At 51.7% G+C, this 20,123-nt stretch overlaps 1 protein-coding gene across 8 annotated transcripts in view; it reads left to right on the top strand.

Annotated features, from left to right (window-relative positions):
• The window catches only part of SH3BGR (SH3 domain binding glutamate rich protein), a 456,857-nt gene that overhangs the window by 217,885 nt on the left and 218,849 nt on the right, over nucleotides 1–20,123 (top strand). For all 8 annotated transcript variants that reach the window (XM_078656835.1, XM_078656834.1, XM_078656829.1 and 5 more), the window contains one exon: nucleotides 18,868–19,053. In XM_078656835.1, the coding sequence (XP_078512961.1) occupies nucleotides 18,868–19,053 (186 nt within the window). The remainder of the gene's footprint in view (nucleotides 1–18,867; nucleotides 19,054–20,123) is intronic.

Genomic DNA, 20,123 nt, shown 5'->3' with positions numbered 1-20,123 from the left:
GTGGTTGAGCAGTTAGGCTTATCAGAAGGCTTGGTTAAGCATTTGTTGTACACACTCAGGCAAGAAATGATTACACACACTCAAAGACAATCTTTACACTGATTTAATATTATTTTTTTAATTTCAAATTTGTTTTATTGAGTTTAAGAGCAAGAAAAACAGGCATAGTAAGGCGAATAGCATGCAGTAGGTTTATGTAGCGAGCGAGACAGACAGGCACGTCTTCTCTGAGAGGCAACCAAGAAGCATATAAATCACGCCTACACAATATTGCATTGCCGACATTTAGGTGAAGATGCCATGTGGGAATTACAACCAAACAAAACAGAAGGAAAAACTCAACCCCCCACCCTTCACCCAACCGCCCCTCCCCCCCTCCCCCCACCCCGGCCAGTATGCCAATAGTTCGGAGTCTCCCTGAGTTCACTCTCGGGCTAGTGTGTAGCAAGGTGTCTAAGTTTGTGGCGGGTTCTGCGGTGGTGTCGTGAGCCGTAGAATGCGAAGATATTTTGGGCATGTGATTTCGTGAAATTCCCTGGATAAGAGGGACAGGAGCGGTTGCCAGGTCTTCTGGAAGGAGTCAGTCGAATGTGTGAGTGTGGCTTGGATGCGCTCCATGCCCAGTGTGAACCACAATTTGTGTAACCAGCCAGTGTGGGTGGGTAATGTGGTGGAGCCCCATAGTGACAGAACGTGTTGTGACGCTGCCTGCATGGCAATGCCCATCTGTTTGCCACGTAGTGACTTTAAGGGAAATGTGAGTGCGTTGGGTAGCCCTAGGATAGTGTATGCAGGAAAGCGCGGGATTTCAGTTTCAAAGGTGGAGTCAATATCGTCTAATACCGCTTTCCAGTACCCTTGCAGAGCGTTGCATTCCCACAGGAGATGGGTCAGAGTGCCCCTTTCACCGCAGCCCCTCCAACACAGAGCGCTTCGAAGAGGATTGCCCTGATTGAGTCTTGTCGGGGTAAGGTGCCAGTAGATGGCCAGTTTCACCGCCGACTCCCTGGCGCTAGTATTACGAGTGGTGTGTGCCGCTCTATGGTATACGAACCCCCATTCCTTGGGCGAAAGTGTCCTTCCGAGCTCCGATTCCCAGCGCCTCTGCCCCGCTGTTTTAACCGGGCCGGCCGCGGGGGATAACATTTTGTAAAGGTCCGATATAAGGTGCCTATCCGAGTCCTTCGTAATCAGCCATTTCTCAAACTGCGTCATCGGTCGAGCGACTAGGGGAGCGCGATCCGGGTGTAGAAGCCAGTGACGAAGCTGGAAGTATTGGAACATGTGAGGTTTATTCACTCCGTAGCCGTGTGTGATCTCGGCAAGGGGGAGGAAGCCCTCTAAGTCAAAGAGATGGCCGGCCGAGCGGCAGTCCGTGTTCCGCCATTGTAGAAAGGCACGGGGATCGGCGCCCGGCAGAAATTCCGGGTTATCAAAGAGCGGAGTGAGCGGGGATGGGAAAGTTGTCAGGCCCCGTTTGACCGCTACCGTGTCCCAGGTCTTCATGATGGTGCGAGTAACCGGAGATTTAAGAAGGTATCGCGGTCTATGCCGGCGGGCAAGAAATGGGATCTTCCACAGCGATGTCTGAGCCATCGCTCTGTCTTGAAAGAGCCACCTCTTTTCTGACTCAGGCCTGTACCATTCCACCAAGTAGCGGAGCTGCGAGGCCTGAAAATATTGCCTGAGATCAGGGATCCCGAGGCCTCCCTCATCAATACGTCTGTGCGCCACCTGTTTATGCAGACGTGCGCGTTTCTTTTCCCAGATGAACTGGTGGAAGGCATTTTGCAATTCAGCAATCGCACCTGGCGGCGGCATTACTGGGAGGGTCTGGAAAATGTACAAGATCTTGGGCAAGGCTGACATTTTTATTGCCGCTATGCGGCCCAGCATGGAGAGGGGTTGTTTTGACCATCGCGCGAGGTCGGCTCGAATTTGGGAGACAAGTGATTTATAATTAAGGGTCACCGTTGAGTCCGTGGAAGCAGTAAGAGTGATCCCTAGGTATGGAAGCTGCGCGGAGGTTTGTAAGTCGCAGCCAAAATCAGGTGGTGGGGTGTTAGGAAGGGCGTTCTTGCCCAGGGGCAAGATCAAGGATTTCCCCCTGTTGATCTTGAAGCCCGACACCGCTCCGAAGCTCTCCAATTCCTCCAGGAAAGCAGGTATAGAGCTGGACGGTCGGTCCAGAGCAGCGATGATGTCATCGGCGTATAGCCCCACCACGTGGGGTTCATGGCCGAATGAGATACCACCAATGCGAGGATTGTCTCGAATTTTCTGCGCCAGGGGTTCCACGTACAGGGCGAATAAAAGGGGCGAAAGGGGGCACCCCTGACGCGTGCCTCGTTGTATTTCGAAGGGGTCCGACTTTAGGCCGCCCAGCCGGACCCGGGCCATAGGGTGGTGGTAGCAGCTCGCGATCCAGGCCTGAAACCGGTCGCCCAGTTGGTACCGCTGCAGGACTTTTTGTAAGTAGGTCCAGTCGACACGGTCGAATGCCTTTTCCGCATCGACGGCTAGAAGCACCGAGTCCGAGACCTGAAAGTGAGATTTATCCACGAGGTGCATCAATCGTTTAGTGTTATCACTGCATTGGCGGTTCGGGACAAAGCCCGACTGATCCGGCTCGAGGATACCCGGTAGACAGGGGCCCAAGCGGGCCGCCAGCACCCCTGTGAAGAGCTTTAAATCTAAGTTAAGTAAGGAGATTGGACGGAACGCAGAGCAGTGCGTCGTGGGTTTGCCCGGTTTGGGCAACACCACTATGTCAGCTGCCAGCATGTCCGGCGGAATGGAGCTCGGGCCCTCGAAAGAATTAAACAATCTCGTGAGTACCGGAGCTAGTACGTGGCCAAAGAGCTTGTAAAAGCCTGAGGAAAAACCATCAGGGCCTGGTGATTTGAGCGGACGGAGGCGCGAGATGGCGGCCAGGACCTCATCAGGGCGAATGGGAGCATCTAAGGCTTCCGTTGTCGCTGGGCATAACGGTGTAATGTCCGCCGATTGCAAGTATGCGTCAATGTCGGTCGGCGAGACACTGTCCTCGCTATACAGGGAGGCGTAAAAGGAGCGGAAGGCGTTAGCCACTTGTGCGTCTTCGGTGAGTGTGGTACCGGAGTCGTCCAGGAGAGTGGTGATTTTTGAGCGGTGAGTTTTGGCTTTTAAGGCACTGGCAAGAAGGCGTCCGGTGCGGTTACCTCCTACGTAGTACGTATGGCGGAGGCGAAGAGCGGCAAATTCCGCTCTGTCTGTATCGATGCCGGCCAGTTGAGCCCTTGCGGCCTTCAGCTGACGCCAGATCCTCGGGGCGCAGGTGCGGCTATGAATTCTTTCAAGTTCGGCTACTTGTGCTGAGAGGTCAGCTCTCTTTTCTTTGCGGATCTTGGCGTCAGCAGCTGCGATGGCGATCAGCTCCCCCCTGACTACTGCCTTCAAGGCCCCCCAGAGAGTCGACACTGAGATAGCTGGGGTGTCATTGGTGGCGAGATAGTCCGAGATGCATTTATGGATTTGTCGAACAACGGCCGGCCTCTGCAATATGGGTTCATTGAGTCGCCAATAGCCAGGAGTGCGTGGCACCTTGGGTATACGGAGTGTCAGCTCCACCGCGTCGTGGTCTGAAAGGGCTGCCGGGACAATGGAAACGTCGGTGATATGAGGGTGCAGCTCCGAAGAGCCTAAGAAGTGATCTAGACGCGCGTATGTATGGTGTACATGGGAGTAGAAGGTGAAGCGCTCTGTGTTGGGGTGTGCCGCCCTCCAGAGATCAAGAACGCCCCTCTCCAGCAGCCAGGACCTACCCGCCTCCGAGAGTGCGCCGGTATCTCCATAGCGGTGCCCAGACCTGTCTTTATTTGTGTCCATGACCAGATTGAGGTCCCCCCCAATGAGTAGCTGAGAGGGAGGTGACTGTAGTGCCTCGGAGAGTGCAGTTTTCAGGAATAGTTCCTGACCCGTGTTGGGAGCATAGATGGTGCCTATTGTCAGCGCACTATTCCCTATGTGGAAGGAGTAGGCCAGGAGGCGTCCCTTAATCTCCCCTACCTTGGCTCCCACCCGGCCTCTGAAACGTCGGGATACTAGGATGGCCACCCCAGCTTTCTTAGACGGGAGAGAGGAAAAGTACTGTTGAGGAAAAGCCCGGGAGCGCATTCTGTGCAGATCTTTAATCAGGAGGTGGGTTTCCTGCAATAAGCAGACATCAGCCTCCGAGTGTTCGAGGTATGAGATAACAGCTCTACGTTTAATTGGATTGTTGAGTCCCTTTACATTGAGAGATAGTACCTTGAGTGTATCAGTCATATTGGGAGAGTTCGAAGAGACCTAAGCTTAGCATCGTGTAGCGCAGTCGTGCTCGACATGCCGTAGTCAACATCTGAAACCTGTAGGAGTCCCTTGGCATACTGGTCCCCGCCCTCGTCCCCCACCCTGCCCTGCCCGCAACATCGTACCCCCCCACAGCCCCTCTCTCCCCCCGTCCCGAGAGAACCTCCCTAACCCCAACAAGATGTGCCCCCGCAAGATCAACAGAGCCCACCCCCCCCCCCCCTTCCGCCCCTCCCTCCTCCCCAGAACAAACCCCAAAACTGGAACTAGTCAGAGTCTCGGGCCTAATTGTGTATGACACAGGTCCGTAGAAAGTCAATAGAAGGGGTACCATGGTAGCGGCCGAATTAGCGGCCCCCCGACCTGTCGCCCCAGGTTATTACAGCGTAAAAGAAAACCCCCAAGCATACTTAGTCTTACAGATCTGTTGCAGTGTTGTCCGCCACTTCTTGCACAGCCGCCTGTCGTTCTTGAGCGACCGTGGCAGGGTCCGGTTTCGGGACGCGTCTCGGGGAGCGTCTTCGTCGCACTGTTTGCCAGCTGTCCCTCGGCCGCTGTGACGAGTCATCCTGTGATCTACGTGGGGATGCGTCTCTGGATTCGGACCCCTCTGGCATTTCAATGTTCAGTAGGGCACAAGTGTCGCGGAGCGATCTGAGCTGATGGAGTGAGCCATTCCACTTAAAGATCAGGCGGAACGGATGGCCCCAGGAGTAGGGTACCCCATTGTCTCTCAAGAAGTTTGTTGCAATCCGGAAGGACTTACGCTTCTGTAGAGTGATGGGAGAAAGGTCCTGGAAAAGAGCCACGGGTTCGTCGCGGAACCGGATAGGCTGTGCCCTGCGGGCCTCCCGTAGAATGCGTTCCTTGAGGGGAAAATCCGGTAGGAAAGCCAGAATATCCGGTGGAGGGGCTGACTCCCGGCGCGCCAGGCCAACCCTGTGCGCCCTGTCGATTCGTATCTCAAAATCCTGAGGTTCGCCCAAAATCTCCCGGAACAGAGCTTGCAAATAGGCAACCAGGTCATTCTTCACTGCTTTCAACGGGACTCCACGGACCCGTATGTTGTTCCGCCGGGAGCGGTTCTCAAGGTCCTCTGAGTGCGATTGCAAGTCTACTTGTTGGTCCTGGAGTCGAAGGATCTCTTGCTGTAGCCTCTCCACCTCCATGCTGCGTGACTGGTCCGACTCCTCCACCGAGGCTACTCGCTCGCCCAGGCCGTCCAGGTCTCGGCGCAGTTCCCGTTGCTCCCCCGTCAGTTCTTGTTTCAGGGTTTGAAAATCCTCCCTCAGGGTATTGAAGAGGGAGGCCAGGAAGGCTTTAGTGATGGGGGCATTGTCCTCTTCCTGTCCCCGGGGGCTTGCTTGGGGCTTCGGGGAGGCCGCTGTTTGTGACTTCTCCACTTTCGGTGCATTTTTGCTCAAGAGGTCCACGATGTTCCGAGTCCCTTTGCGGCTGGAGTGCGCCATGATGTCAAAGTTAGGAACTCGTAGAACCGGACTGGGGGGGCAAGAGGGACTCAGGTAGCGCTCCTTTGGTGTGAGATGCAGAGTCCGCAAGGCCTGGCGGTCACTCCGGCGGGGTCGCGCAGATGGCTTCTGGAGCGGGATGTAGCGCTCCGGCAGTCTGTCGCCTAGAGCGTTGTAGTCGGGAGATAGAGGCCGGATGCGGTTCCGTGGGAAAGACCCACAGGGTACCCAGGGTGGGCGCGCCGGGAGAAACGAGCATTCAACCACGGGCAGGAAGGTCAGGCTCCCGCCGGTAGTGTGGGGATCAAATCAGGTGAGGTCAGTTCCCTGAAGGTGGGGCACCGATGACCCCTCGGAGTCAGGGGAACCCTGCTGGTGAGGGCGGTCGACGAGCAAGAGCTGCTGTGAGCGCTAGGAGCGCCGGTCCCTCAGGCGTGAGCAGGCCCCAAGCCGGGGAGTAGGGCAGCAGGCCGGCCGTCCGCCGTGCTCCGGTGCCAGGGATGCCGTCTGTCTCTCTAGAAGCCTCAGAGGTGTTTGCTTCCTGAACGTGTGCAGCGTGGTCCGGCAGAGCAACGCAGGAGTGTCCTCAAGCTGGAGTTGGGGGACCGTAGTGGCAAAGCAGGGTCCCGTGTGATTGAATCCCTGTAGTGGTCCCACGTGGCTCCCAGTCCACAGGGGGCCAGAGGTAGCAGGCCGGGGCCGCGGCGCAGGAGGGCCCAGGTGTTTCAGAGCGAGGTCGCAGCAAAGACAGGCCCTGCGCCGGGGCCTCTGGTATGGCGCTGTCCCCGCAGGGGGGGCAGTAGCGGCGGGTGGTGTTCCAGCCCCGGGGCGAGGCTCTCCCTCGACTCGGAGCTCCAGGCGGGGGGGGGTCGGAGCTAGGTGCCGGCTGTGTGTGGTCGGCAGGTGAGGCGCGGCAGCTTTGGTTGGACCGGACTCACCAGGGAGGGGTCCCGTCCGGTCACGGTGTAGGCCCGGACCGGGGGCTAGAGTTGCGGGGACCCGCCGGATCCTCGCGCGGTCCCCGAGTGCAGAGGGCGCCAGGCGCTGGTCGCGCAGCCGCCGCCGGGATCAGAGTGTCTCTCACCGGCTCTGGTGGGGTAGCGCCGTAGGACCGCAGACCGCTCTCTCTCCTCCGGTCCCGCCGGGCAGCTTCAGCTCCGCGCCGCCATTGCGCCGGTCACCTCGGTCTCAGCAGCAGCGGGCGCAATGGGGCGACGGTGTCCTCCGCCGGTCCGGATTTCGGCCAGGGGGGTGTTGCGGTGGGGTGCCACCCAGCGATGCAAGTTTAAGCTGGGTTCTGGGGGGATTTCTGCAGTGTACACCGTGCTATGGGGCATTGGGCCGGGGAGCCTCACAAAGCACGTCCGTTCAGGCTGCCATCGTAGCCACGCCCCCTAATATTATTTTTTTAAACATATTTTATTGTTTTACATCACGACAGTCAGATAATCTACTGTGCAATCAACAATTTCCCATCTAAATCCCTTCAAATTAACCAATTTACCTAATTGACCCAATTACTGTATCATCTAATTTGCCGTTGAACGGACCATCACTGCTTTCAAAATAATGTGGACTAATCATTCTACACTCACTCGCAATATACCTCCTGCTCAGAATCAAAACGAACCAATCCTACTTATAAACTACTCATAACCCAATGACAACCCCCCTTCCCTCCCCCTCCCTTTCACCGGTGCGTTCCATGCATCTGCAAAAGTATAGTGCATAGGACTTGGGTTAACTGAAAGCCAGGATTTCCCTACTGGGTGCCTCAGTGGCCTCCCTGTATTGGACCACTCTATTCCCGGTTTTCCCCTGACTGTTGGTCGGTCAGAGATTGAACCAGTTCCTCCCAAGTTCTTGCCGCATCCATCGCTTTCTCGTTATTCAAGCGTCGCGCCTGCTGAAACCGAATAGCACCCTCACTACCAGCCCATTTGATCAGCTCGGCCCTCCACCTCTTACCGTTGGGACCCTCCTTTGATTTCCAGTGCATTGTTATTTCTCTTTTTTGCCAGCACCAGCCCCATATCTATGAATTTGCTTGTCACCTTTGTCTTGGAGGTATGAGGGAACCAATGTAATATGCACATGGCCATGTCAAAGTCTAATTGGCGCTCTGTAACTAAGTTCAATAGATCTCCCACTTCACCCCAGTAACTCCCCAAGTTCGGGCACTCCCACAGCATGTGCTCTAGATCCACTCCCACCCTACTGCATCTAGGACATACCGCATTATCAACGTTAATATATTTCATGATCTTACCAGGCGTCAAATGTGCTCTGTGTATTATAAAAAAGTGCACCAGCTGGAATCGTGCGTTTCTGGTGCTTTTCCACGCCCTGCGCAGAATATGTCCCCATACAGTTTTCGGTATGGGCTACCCAATGCCTGCCTCCCATTTTAGTCGTAGTGCATCTAGTGGAGCTAATCCCTCGTTCAACATTCTCAAGTGTTGGCATGTAACTGCTTTAAATGTTCCTGCCGCCATCACCACATACTGACAGGCCATCGTTGTTGTAGGCTCTACCAATCCCCCCTTCCAATGTTTCTGAAGTGCACGCACCAGAGCAGTGTGCACCAGGAATCCTCCCCTAGGGAGATTGTATCTCTCCTGCAACGTTTGATTGGGCAGTAAATCTCAATCCTCATATAAGTCCCCGAGTACTTGGATCCCTGCCTGTTCCCACTCCAACAATGACGTCCAGTCTCCACCATGGGGTAATGCTGTAACCATCCCCAGTGGAATTTCAGGGGCATATGGGTGCAGCACACCTGCTCTTCGCTGACTCCGATTCCAGCATAACCTCAGTGTTTTCTCTTCCAAGGAGAGATCTCTAAGGTCCAACCGTTGCTGCAATATGATAAAGGATAAGATGTGCCTCTGTATCCCGCCACCTCTCAAGTTCTCAGGACCCCTAAACTCTATTGCGACCGCAAGTGTAAGGACCTGTAGTTGTGCTGCTATATAGTAAAGTTCCAGGTCAGGAACTGCTAACCCGGCCACCGATTTCGGCCTCAACAGTGTTTTTTGTGCAACTCTGCGCCTCCCAGACCCCCAGTGGAACCCCACGATCATGGACTTCAATAGGTTAAACATGGAGCATGGTAGGAAGTGCCATCATCTTCAGCAAGGCTACCCTCCTCATCACTGATAACGGAAGGGTATTCCAATATGCCAGGCTGCCCTTTAGTGCTCGTACACATCTCCCTATGTTTCCTTCTAGGATAGCATTGGCCTCATGATAGATATGCACACCAAGGTATGCTAAACAAGACGGTTCCCAGCGCATGGTCCGTGACATCGTAGGTGCTATCCTCCAGGGTTTCACTGGAAATAAGCATGTCTTAGACCAATTTACCTTTAACCCTGAAATGACGCCAAAGTCTGAAAGCAATTGTGCCGCCCCCGCCAGCGCACGCTCTGCAAACGCCAGAAACATCAACAACCATCCGCATATAGCGAAATGTATTGCTGTTCCCCTCTGAACGCTAAGCCCTCGTACCACTGTCCCAGCCGAGCTCGCGCTGCCAGCGGTTCTATTGCCAAAGCAAATAATAGTGGAGAGAGTGGGCCACCCTGCCTTGTCCCACGGGATACTTTATAGCGGGGGGAAATCATCGCTCCCACCTTTACTCTAGCCACTGCAGAGGTATACAACACTGTTGTCCACCCCACAAATGCTTCTCCCAGCCCAAAACACCCCATTGTTTTATACAGGTATGGCCATTCTAAACTATCAAAAGCCTTTTCTATGTCCACCGAGAGTATCGTAGCCATGGGCGAGCCAATGTGGGCCTCCCCCAAAACCATCACCAATCTCCGTATATTTGTGGTTGTATTTCTAGTTGGGATAAACCCAGCCTGATCATCATGAACCAAACTGGTCATATGCTGCAGCAGGCGCGACGCCAGGATCTGACTTAAGATCTTATAATCCGTGGACAACATTGACAATGGGCGGTAAGCTGCCGTATCTGTACTCTCTCTTCCTGGCTTTAGTAATGGGATAATGAGTGCTTCTCGCATCGTCATCGGGAGTTGGCCCAATTTTCGCGCTTCTCTATAGACCTCTTGCAGCCTTTGTGCCAACAAGTCTATATACTGCGAGTAAAATTCTACCGGCAATCCGTCTACTCCTGGGGTCTTATTACGTGCCATATGTTTAATAGCGCTCCTAATTTCTTCGATCGTTATATCTCGGCCTAAATGCTTCGTCTGCTCCTCCTCCAGCTGCGGGAGTGGCACTCTCTCTAAAAAGGACTCAATATCTGCCTCTCCTACCACCAACGTACTCTCATGTAACTTCTCGTAATACTCCCGGAACTGAGTCATAATCTCTTTCTGAGTGTATATCGTGCTACCATCGCGCGCCCCCAGTGCCATGATCAGGGACCCTCGCGTCGCGGGTTTAGCCAGCCATGCCAACAGCGTTCCTGCTTTGTCTCCTTCCGCATGGGCCCTCTCAGCATATTTCTCATAATCGAAGCATCTCAATCTCTCTATCTCCGTGGCCACTGCTTCTTTAGCTTCCACTACTTCTTTTTGTACTTCCGGACGTTCAGGCCTTGCTTGTTCTGCCGATCTTAATTTGTATTCTGCTCTTTCCACGTCCTCCAGCAGGACTTTCCGCACTTCTGCATACTTACTAATGCATAGTCCCTTGATCACCACCTTAAAGGCATCCCATTCCACCGCCCTGATAGAAGCTGTCCCTGCATTTTCATTAAAATAATGCATTATCCCCTCTCCTACTTCTCTCTGGAACACTGGGTCGTCCAGCGTCTCAGGACGCAATCTCCAAGTAGGGATTTCAGACTTTTCCCTCGCCCAGTGCATGATAATCAGCAACGGGTTGTGGTCGGACAGTGTCCTAGCAAGGTGCTCAGAATGGGTTATGGAAGGCACTACCGACTTGGCGCATAATATCGCATCCAGTCGAACATGGAGTTCGTGCAGTGCCGATAAATAGGAATAATCTCGATCCCGCGGATGATGTGTCCTCCACACATCCACCAAATTCTATCTGGTTTGCCAATCTAGCCTATATTTGGACAATCTGTGAACTGGGGAGTCTGGCAAGGGGGGATACGACCTGTCCTGGGAGGCATCCGTTATTGAATTAAAATCCCCTCCCAACAGTATCGGGCCTGCAAAGTAATGTGCCAATGCACCAGACATCCAGTCCAGGAATCGCGCCTGATCTACATTTGGTGCATAGATACTACATAACGCTACCTCCCTGCCATGTAAACGCCCTTCAACCGCCACAAATCTTCCCTCAGAGTCTATTGTTTGCTTAATCACCTGAAAGGGGACCCCTGCCCTGATCCAGATCAGTGCCCCCCTCACAAATGCTGAATATGCGGTACTAAAAACCTGCCCCCTCCATCTACGTTGCAATGCTAGTCCCTCCGATTTAGTGAGGTGTGTTTCTTGGAGCAATGCTATATGCATACCTCTCTTGACCAAATACAGATGAACCTTGTGGCGCCTTGTCATCTTGTGTAGCCCCCGTACATTCCAAGTGATACAACGCAAATAAGGCACTGCCCCCATCGTTATAAATCAACCTTACCTCCCCTCCTTGTACAAAGCAGAACACACCGGTGAACCCCATACCCCAAACATTCCCCGAATCCCCTCCCCCCACCCGCCCACCCCACCAAGAACAGGACCTAGAACAAAACTGCTAGTCCCCATCCAAACCATCCCAACGCATAACACACACCTAAGCCCACCAGTAATCACTGCAGGCATGTCTTAAGGGCAGTGGGGGGGCCCAGCGCCAACGTGTGACCGACCGATTGCGTTCAAATAGTAACCCCGCCGCAATCCCCCAATAAAACACAGCTAACTTCTCTCACCCGTGCACCCTTCCATAGATCATCGAGCTACTGCATACTGAGTTACTTTCCCACCCCGGTGTGGCCTCCCAAAGGACCCCACAAGCCCTCCCGCGCCAACATCTCTCAACTGCAGCAGAGCATATGGTCAAGCCTCCTCCTTTCAACCAACATTTGCGACCACAGTCTTCTGAAGTTCAGACCATCACTCATCCAAGAGTCCATCCGCTGTGGCCGGAGTGACCTGCGGCATCCGAACACTCTCCGCCTTCGAGGCCTCAGTGTTTGACTGTGCTTTGTCTTCCTCCGAGTCCGTGCTCCCCAGCGACTGCAATACCTGTCCACCTGACAACGCCGTCACCGCTTCCAGCACTTCCTGTTTTTCCAACTCAGTCTTTTGGAGTATTATGGAAATGAGTGCCACCATCCAACATAATTTTGCTGGGAATAACAATGAGTATTGAAGGCCTTCCGATCTCAACTCTCTCTTAACTGCCAGGAAGGACGCGCGGCGGCGCTGGATCTCCAGTGTATAATCCGGAAAAATAGTCACTTTGCCATTTTCGACTTTATAAGGCCCATCTGTTCGCGCTTTCTGGAGCAAGAAGTCCCTGTCTCTATAGTGCAGAAGCCTAGCTACCACCGGGTGGGGGGGACGCCCCGGGTGCGGCGGTTTAGCAGGTACTCTGTGTGCACGCTCCAATGTGTAGAGGGGTGACAAACCCTCCGCAGCCACTACCGTCCACAACCAGTTCTCCAGATATCGCACCATATCTGACCCCTCCACTTTTTCGGGTAGGCCCACCACGCAAATGTTATTTCGCCTATACTGAGTTTCTGCATCCTCCGCACGTTTCTCCAATTCTTGTATGCGTTCCAATGCAGCCGTCATTTTGTTCTCCAATACAATTTGGGCTGGCGCCACTTCCTGCAGTGTTACCTCCACCTGTTTCACTCTATCCACAAGCTTAAAGTGGTCCGCTCTCAGGAGACCCAGCCCTGTCGCTACCTGTGCAATGTCCTGTTGCAGTGCCGTGCGTGAGTCATCAATCGCCGCCAGTATGCGGTCAAACTGCTGCTGCATCTTAGGATCCTGGGGTGTTTCCGCTTTCTCCAATTCAGCCTGGGACTGCATTTCACTGTCCAGCGGTTGGGGCACTCCCCCTTGTTTCCCTTTCGGTTCCCCCATGGTCTGGACCTCCAGATTGTGGTCAGGTGCAAGTAGGCTCGCCACGGTGCCCCGAACTCCCAGAGGATTACCAGTGTCCAAGTCCTCCCCAAACGAGCTCAGGTGTCCTGCTCGCCAGGAAAGCCCCCTCTCAGTATCACAAATGCCCCAGCTTACAGTTCATCAGCCTTCCTCAACAGCTCAGATTCGGGAGTCCCCGACCAGATCCAGACTTGTCGCCTCCAGTCCCCAATCAACAATGCCGCACACTCGTACTTATGAGCCGTAGCAACAGTAGAGGAGCCACGATTCGAACCCCCTCAGGAGGCTAAAGTACCGCTACTCCACCTCCTTCGAATCCTCTCAGTACTTGACCATCCTGCTGTTCCAGATCAAGGCCCGCTCCTCCTGCTCCCGGGCACTACCATGGGGTTAAATGCTAGAATCTTAGCCCTTTCATCCAGGGCAGCTCGGGGACACGCTCGGCCAGATCCGCATCTGATTTCACCGTTCCATAGGCCCGAGCACTTGCCACCTGTCCCCCTCAGTATCCTTCCTTGCTCCTCTGAGGCTATCTCCCAGCTTTCGGGGCCGCCTCTCCCAGATGCGAGCCTCCTTGAAATTGGAAGCACCCCCCCACCTTTAGACGAGCCCATAGCGGTCCCCTCATCATGGGCCACAGCTCTCTGCCTACTCACTCCTCTGCCCTCGCCGCAGTTTGCAGGCCGCAGCCGCCCCCCGGCCCCACGACCGCCTCCGCAGCCAGGGGCCGCATGTTAGGCCGCACCCCACTCACCGAGGCAGGTTTGAAGGTGCTGCTGCTCCACCACGTGCCGCTCAGCGTCTCCTCTCCGCCACACATCCTCCAGCCCTTATGGCGCAGTTTCAGGGGATCAGGGCTGCAGGGTGCTTATACTCAGTGCCCACCCGCTTCTGTCCGCAGTCCGCGCATGTGCGGAGCTTCCGCAGCGCAGGGCACCACAGCTCACAACCCACTCGTGCACATCCGCACTCTACCTTACAGCAAGTCCCTTGTTGGGGCACCACTCTGGCCCCAGTTACTTCTTGCTCTCACAGCGGGCGGCTACGTGCAGCCATAGTCTTACGCTCGATAGTTCTCTGCCAGCGCCGCCACCATTTTGGGATCTGCCACCGCCATCAATCCCGGGCCGACAAACTGTCTAAAACTCTCGCTCCACGCCTTATTTGTTGTCGGGCTGGTGCCAGGGCAGGTCCGCACCCCTCCTATTGCACTCGGTGCCACCGGGTGATCTGAAAAACTGTTTTATATCAGGATTTTTGTGGGGATCAGTGCGGAGCTCGGCGCTCAAAGAGCCAGCTCCATCGGCCTCAAAGCCACGCCCCGACAATCTTTACACTGATGACCTGGGGCTGCCCTGCAACAATCTTTATGAGGCTGACCACGGGGCCGCCCTGCAAGGAGCCAGCTTAGTCACCCCTAGGCTGGGCAAGGTGAGGCTTCCAATCTTACAATATGTGGCTGACAAAGCAATAATGGACCACACCAGAGTGGGCCTCCAGAGGAGCTCATTGCACTCTGCAGGTACAATCAGGAAAAACTACCTGCAAGTTAACCAGAGCAAAGCCAAGACAGTTGTATTTGGTAAATATCCACATAAAAGGCTGGCAGCAAGGAAAACATCAAATAGGGACAACATCTTCCTACAACTACCTTGGGGTCTGGCTCTCGGAGTGGGCCAAACCGGCTACTCACATAAAACACCTAAACTCTTAGTAGTCCTTGTAATTCACACACTGAAGCAATTAAGTCAACGCCTGACGAGCCCAACTGTAAAGCCAATGGTGACAGTCCTGAAAGCAAAATTAATACCGGCTATCAATTACGGACATCTGGCCTTCCCGGGCGCTCTGTATTCAGTTAAATTAGCAGGACAGGCCAAAGCATACAAATCAGTGCTGCTAGCTCTGAGACAAGGTAGGAAAGCTAGATTAACCCCTTCCACGCTCATGACGAGCTGGGCTCGTCATGCAGTAGCCTCCTGCTACGCTGATGACGAGCCCAGCTCGTCATGAATAATGGTGTTTGTAAAGTTACAGCACAGGAGAAAAATCCCCATAGCGTTCAAGGTGTTAAGACTGGAGGTTGGTCTTAGCAGACCAGACCTGGCACTTACAGGGGGGCCTAACTAAGTTCTACATCAGCGTCTCAAGAACCCCAGATAACACACTTAAACATAATTTGGGAACTATCTTCAAGGAAAATGATTACCCTTTGGCATTCCAAGCTGGGGCAAGCGATTGACAATTTGAAGATTGAAGCAGAGAGCCTAATCTTTACCCGAGAACCCAATATCCACCTGGAAAAATGTAGGGAAGAGGCAGGTATTGAGCATCTTGTTTGAAAAGGACCTGGTAGCATTCCACCAAAACTCCATCACCACGGCACTAAATATGTCGTGCAACTTGGAGAACGCTCAGCAATTCCTACGCAAAGCATTGTCAGCTTCGACCCACACGAAAATACTCTACATGATGCTCATCGCATTAAGAATCACTGATATCAATCCAGCTTGTGCATGCAAGGGGTAAGTAGCATCTTGCAGGTTATGCTCATACTATAAGGAATCTTGGTTGCACTTGTTGTGTTGCTGTCCCAAATTGGCCGAAGATTGCAACCGTTTTCTTTGCCCCATCTTCAGGGAAAAGGGAGCAAGGACTTGTAAAGAGGCCTCAGACTTGTGCTTTACCAAAACAAAGGTCTGCAACATCGCAAGAGTGGCGAAGTTTGCACATTTAATCAGATTAGCATTCGAAGATTCTTCAAAGATTTTACAGTCCCTCGACAGGCCAAAACTTGATATCCTCCTATACCTGGCTTCCCCTGCGCGGTCGCTGCGACGGGTGCTACACATTTTTCACATTTTCGTCGCCTACTCTGGATATCAGATAAATTGGTCCAAATCCCAGATGTATGCGCCGTAGGGTTCTCCCCCGGCGAGTCCTCGGGGCTTTCATAGCCCGAAGTTTTCGGTACTTGGGCATTTTTGTCACTCCCGACCCGGATCTCTTTTTCAAACACAATTTACTCGGACCTCTCCAGCATTTCAAATCAGACGCTAAGCACTGGGGCTCTCTCCCTCTCACTCTTCTCGGACGTGTGTCCCTTTTCAAAATGTTAGCACTCCCCTGCTTTCTCTATGCACTACAGAATACCCCTATCCAGATCCCGGATTCTTACTTTTCCCAGATTGATGGACTGTTGCGGGAGGTCCGTATGCCGCTCATCACCATAAACAAACTTACCCTGGGTTGGTATGACGGGGGCATCCCTTTACCGGATCTCAGACTCTATTACCAGGCGTCTCAGCTGGCGGTAGTCAATCGCTGGGTATTTGAACCTCACGACGAGCCTAATTTCCATACGGATCACTGGCTTCTGGGACGGGGCGGCTACAACAGGGCACTTTACACCAACCCCCGCAACCTTAATTTAACAGGCCCCACTGTACGCACGGTCGAGATTTGGCATGAAGTCATCTGACGATTGGGGTGGCGCAGGCGCCTGGCAAAGGCTACCCCCCCTGTGGGAGCCTGATGTTTTAGGTCATCTCAGCGCTTGTCCAGGGTTTGACAAGTGAGATTTTATTGGAATCTCCACGGTCAGGGATATATGGGTTAAAGGAAGGCTGGCATAATTCCCGGAACTCCAAGCTAAATATCACCTGGCTCCGTCAGAGACATTCAGGTACTTACAGATCACTCATGCGGTGTCCTCAGCCCTACCTAGAGATAGTCCTCTCCCCAACTCATCCCCTCTGGAGGACCGCCTGTTGTTGGATCACATGGACCGTAAAGCCATGTCGCTCACCTACAAGAAGCTGGTTAACAATCGCCCGACCCGATGTTGAAACTTAGAGTGGGGTGGGAGAGAGATTTGGCGGAAATGGAGGAGGACATGTGGCGGGACGCTCTAGCTTCACCCCGAGAAATAACCATCCCTATGCGCCTGCGACTGCTCCAGCTCAAGATCCTCCACCGAGCATATTTCGATGCCAAACTCCTTTTCCGACTAGGTAGGCGACCCAACCCACTCTCCCTCCGACACTGCACTCAAGTGGGTACCTTTTTTCACATTTTATGGGACAGTCCACATATTGAGGATTACTGGACAAGAATAGCCCGTCAACTTGAGAGGGCGCGAGGTAAATCCCTTGCGTTGTCTCCCCAACTATGCTTACTTAACATTTGGGGGGCGTCCGACCTCACACAGGCTGAACAGACATGGGCCTCTATGGGCTTCATTATAGCCTAGCGAAAAATTGCCCGACACTGGGAGGTGGCTACAGTCCCATGCATGGTTGACTGGGCAAAGGACATGGATACAGCCATGGTGGCTGAAAAGTCAGTATTTAAAGGTCGAGGTTGCCCCAAAAAATGGGACCAGAAGTGGTGGAAATGGAATAGATACAGAGGGGACATGTGCATCTCCCCAACGGTGGAACTCCGGAGGGACAGATAGACGCTGATGACCCAGCTGACGGCGGGGGTGGTGGCTTCTCCCCCTTAGGGGTGGCGTTCTAGATCTCTCCGTCCCACGCTCCCATTTGCAGTCTGTTCGTACCTGATGTGGTGCTTGGTCTCTCCTCACTGCCTAGCAGTGTACAATGAGTACTTTTTAGCGGGGACCCCCATTCCACCATGGGGTGAATGGCACTATATCAAATATATGCATGTATTGGAGTTTTTTTTTCTTTTTTTTTTCGTTCTTACTGTGACTATTTTGTATGTACCGGTTTTTGGTTGGTGTGAAAATGCAATAAAAAGTTTAATTTAAAAAAAAAAACAGCAAAACCGTGGTGGCGGAGCTTCTTTACCTGAACTTAACAGTGAGCTGTTGGATTCATCCCACTGAGAGATTAAGATACGCAAGTCCAATCAGAGGGCCGCCCATCAGTATCACAAGAACAGCAAATCGGACCTTGCACGCCCACTCGTAATCACACTTTCAGGATCTGGGACACAGAGGTGCCACGTGACGTCTGGTCCCAGGCTTCAGTGCCCAGGACTCCTAATTTGATAAAACAGGCACGAGGTGCGAAACCAACAGTCCGCCGTTGAAGCTTTTGTTCCTTAGATTGCAGGTAATTAACAGTTTCAAGAGTAGTAATACTTTTCACAATGCAGTAGGAATTGTTTTGCAAGGCAGTAGAAAAGCTTTTCAGTGATAGAAATACTTTTGTGTTGTCAATCAGAAACAGTAAAACTTAGTAGTTGTAAAAGATAAACAGTTAAAATGCAATAGGAGAAATGCAATGCAATCCTATAGAAGGAAAACAAATATATGCATTAACAGGTAAGTACACGTCTTATTCTTTCAGTCTTCGGGAGTTTAGACCATCACTGGGCAAGGTCAGTTTAGGGTAGGTACTGCAACACCAGCTGCACTGGGGCCGCCGGGTGCAGAGGTCGCTGTGCCCAGTGTTAACCTAAGGAGACTGGGTGCATCAAACAAGGTGCAGATTGCAGGTAGGTACATGTGGTTTCAGGGCATAGGGCCTGGGGGTTAAGGCAAGTATATGCAATATAATCCGCGTAGTCCCTTAATTCGAAAATAAATAGTAAATAAACCAAAAACAATTGAAAAATGGGTCAGCTCTAGCTTTCTTGGTAGTTTTTTCTGTACTTAAATGTGTATGAAACAGGATACTCCGGGAAAGGTTTATAGGAGTAGCGCAAAGACTGGCATTTATTTTATTGCTGGATACATTCATTCAGTTAATATGGAGGCTATAAAGACAAATTGTAGTTGCAACGAGGTAGCTTTAAAGTTGTCACATTGGGTAATTGATAGGAAAAAGTACAATCACTGCATAGAGCATCGTATAAGATGGAGTCTAAAAGAATGAACTATTGGGGTAGTTAAAAAAAGCATTCATTGAGAAAAGTATTGGTTGCCGAGGTCATTAAGCATGTAAGATTATTAGAGAGCGGTTCCCCGTGTTATTACATTGAATACTGGATTGACTAGATTTCCTCTTGACTCAGAGTAATCCTTGTCTATTTACCAGATTAAGAAGAAACAGCAAGAGGTGGTGGGCTTTTTGAAGGCCAACAGAATTGACTATGAAGAGAAGGATATAGCCTGCAATGAAGACAATAGGAAATGGATGCGAAGTAATGTTCCCGGAGAGAAGAAACCACAGAACGGGATCCCCCTCCCTCCTCAGATCTTCAATGAAGAACAGTATTGTGGGGTAAGAAACATGGTAAAATCGATAATTGTTAGGGCTCTGATGTGTGATCAATAATTGCTTCGGTCCACAGCAGTTTACCACTAATCCTTTTCAAATTACTATCTGACACTCATGCCAGCTGATGTAATCATCCCTATTTCACAATTAAATCACTTTTGGACCTAATATAGAATAATTTTCTACCATGTGGTTGAAGAGAGATTATATATCCCCATAGTAAACCCCAAGGGGTTGAGTGGAGAGAAAACTGTTTATAGGCTTTCTTTGTAAGGCGGGAGAGTATGTTTTTTTCCTTCCTAAAATGTATCTCAATTTCTCATACTGGTTGACCGTCCCAGTCGCACTCTGTTATGCTTCTGCTTCACTTTTTACTATGAAAGTTTTCTCTCTCCCCATGGTCATCTTCATTGAATGCACTCTAGTTTTTCAGATATTTTGTCTTAAAAGTGTAATACTGACCCACTGGTTATAAATGAAATTAATTTATATTTTGTTAAACAATACAGAAAATTTACTTTTTGACTATGTTCCGGGTCCTAAGGGATCTACCCTGATTCAAGTCAAACACTAACATAGATCTAAGAAAAAGTTGCAAATGTTCACCTCTAGGTTAACTGTCTCAAATGGGGGCAGATTATGATTTATTGAAATTTGCAAAACAAGTTTTCTAGGTACCAGTCGCTACTTTTTTTGGTATAAACCTTGAAAAGTTTAATGAATTCAATTTTTGCATTAGAAAATATACATATGTCTATTTTCGAACGCAAAAAAATCATGAGCCATTGCCAATGCACTGGTAAATCTTTTTCTTTTTCTTTCTTATGGGGACCTGTTGCAGCACTGACTTTGGACAGCAGTTGGAGCTGTAACTGATATCCCTGTGTGTCCCGGGCCCTCTGTCCCCTAGTACTGGATCCTCGTTGGCAGCATTAAGTGGATTTCTAACTTTGGTCAGTTTCTTTTGTCAATCAGAAATCTTTTATTTTATTATCTGAGAGTTAAAATGTACTTTTGGGTGTGGTTTTTAGTGCTTTTCAAGAATATGACAATCTAAAAACAGCTTGAGTTCA

This window comes from Lissotriton helveticus, chromosome 8 (genome assembly GCF_964261635.1).
Source record: "Lissotriton helveticus chromosome 8, aLisHel1.1, whole genome shotgun sequence".
NCBI lineage: Eukaryota > Metazoa > Chordata > Amphibia > Caudata > Salamandridae > Lissotriton > Lissotriton helveticus.
Note: the sequence above shows the minus strand (reverse complement) of the source record. Positions and strands in the feature narration are given on the sequence as shown.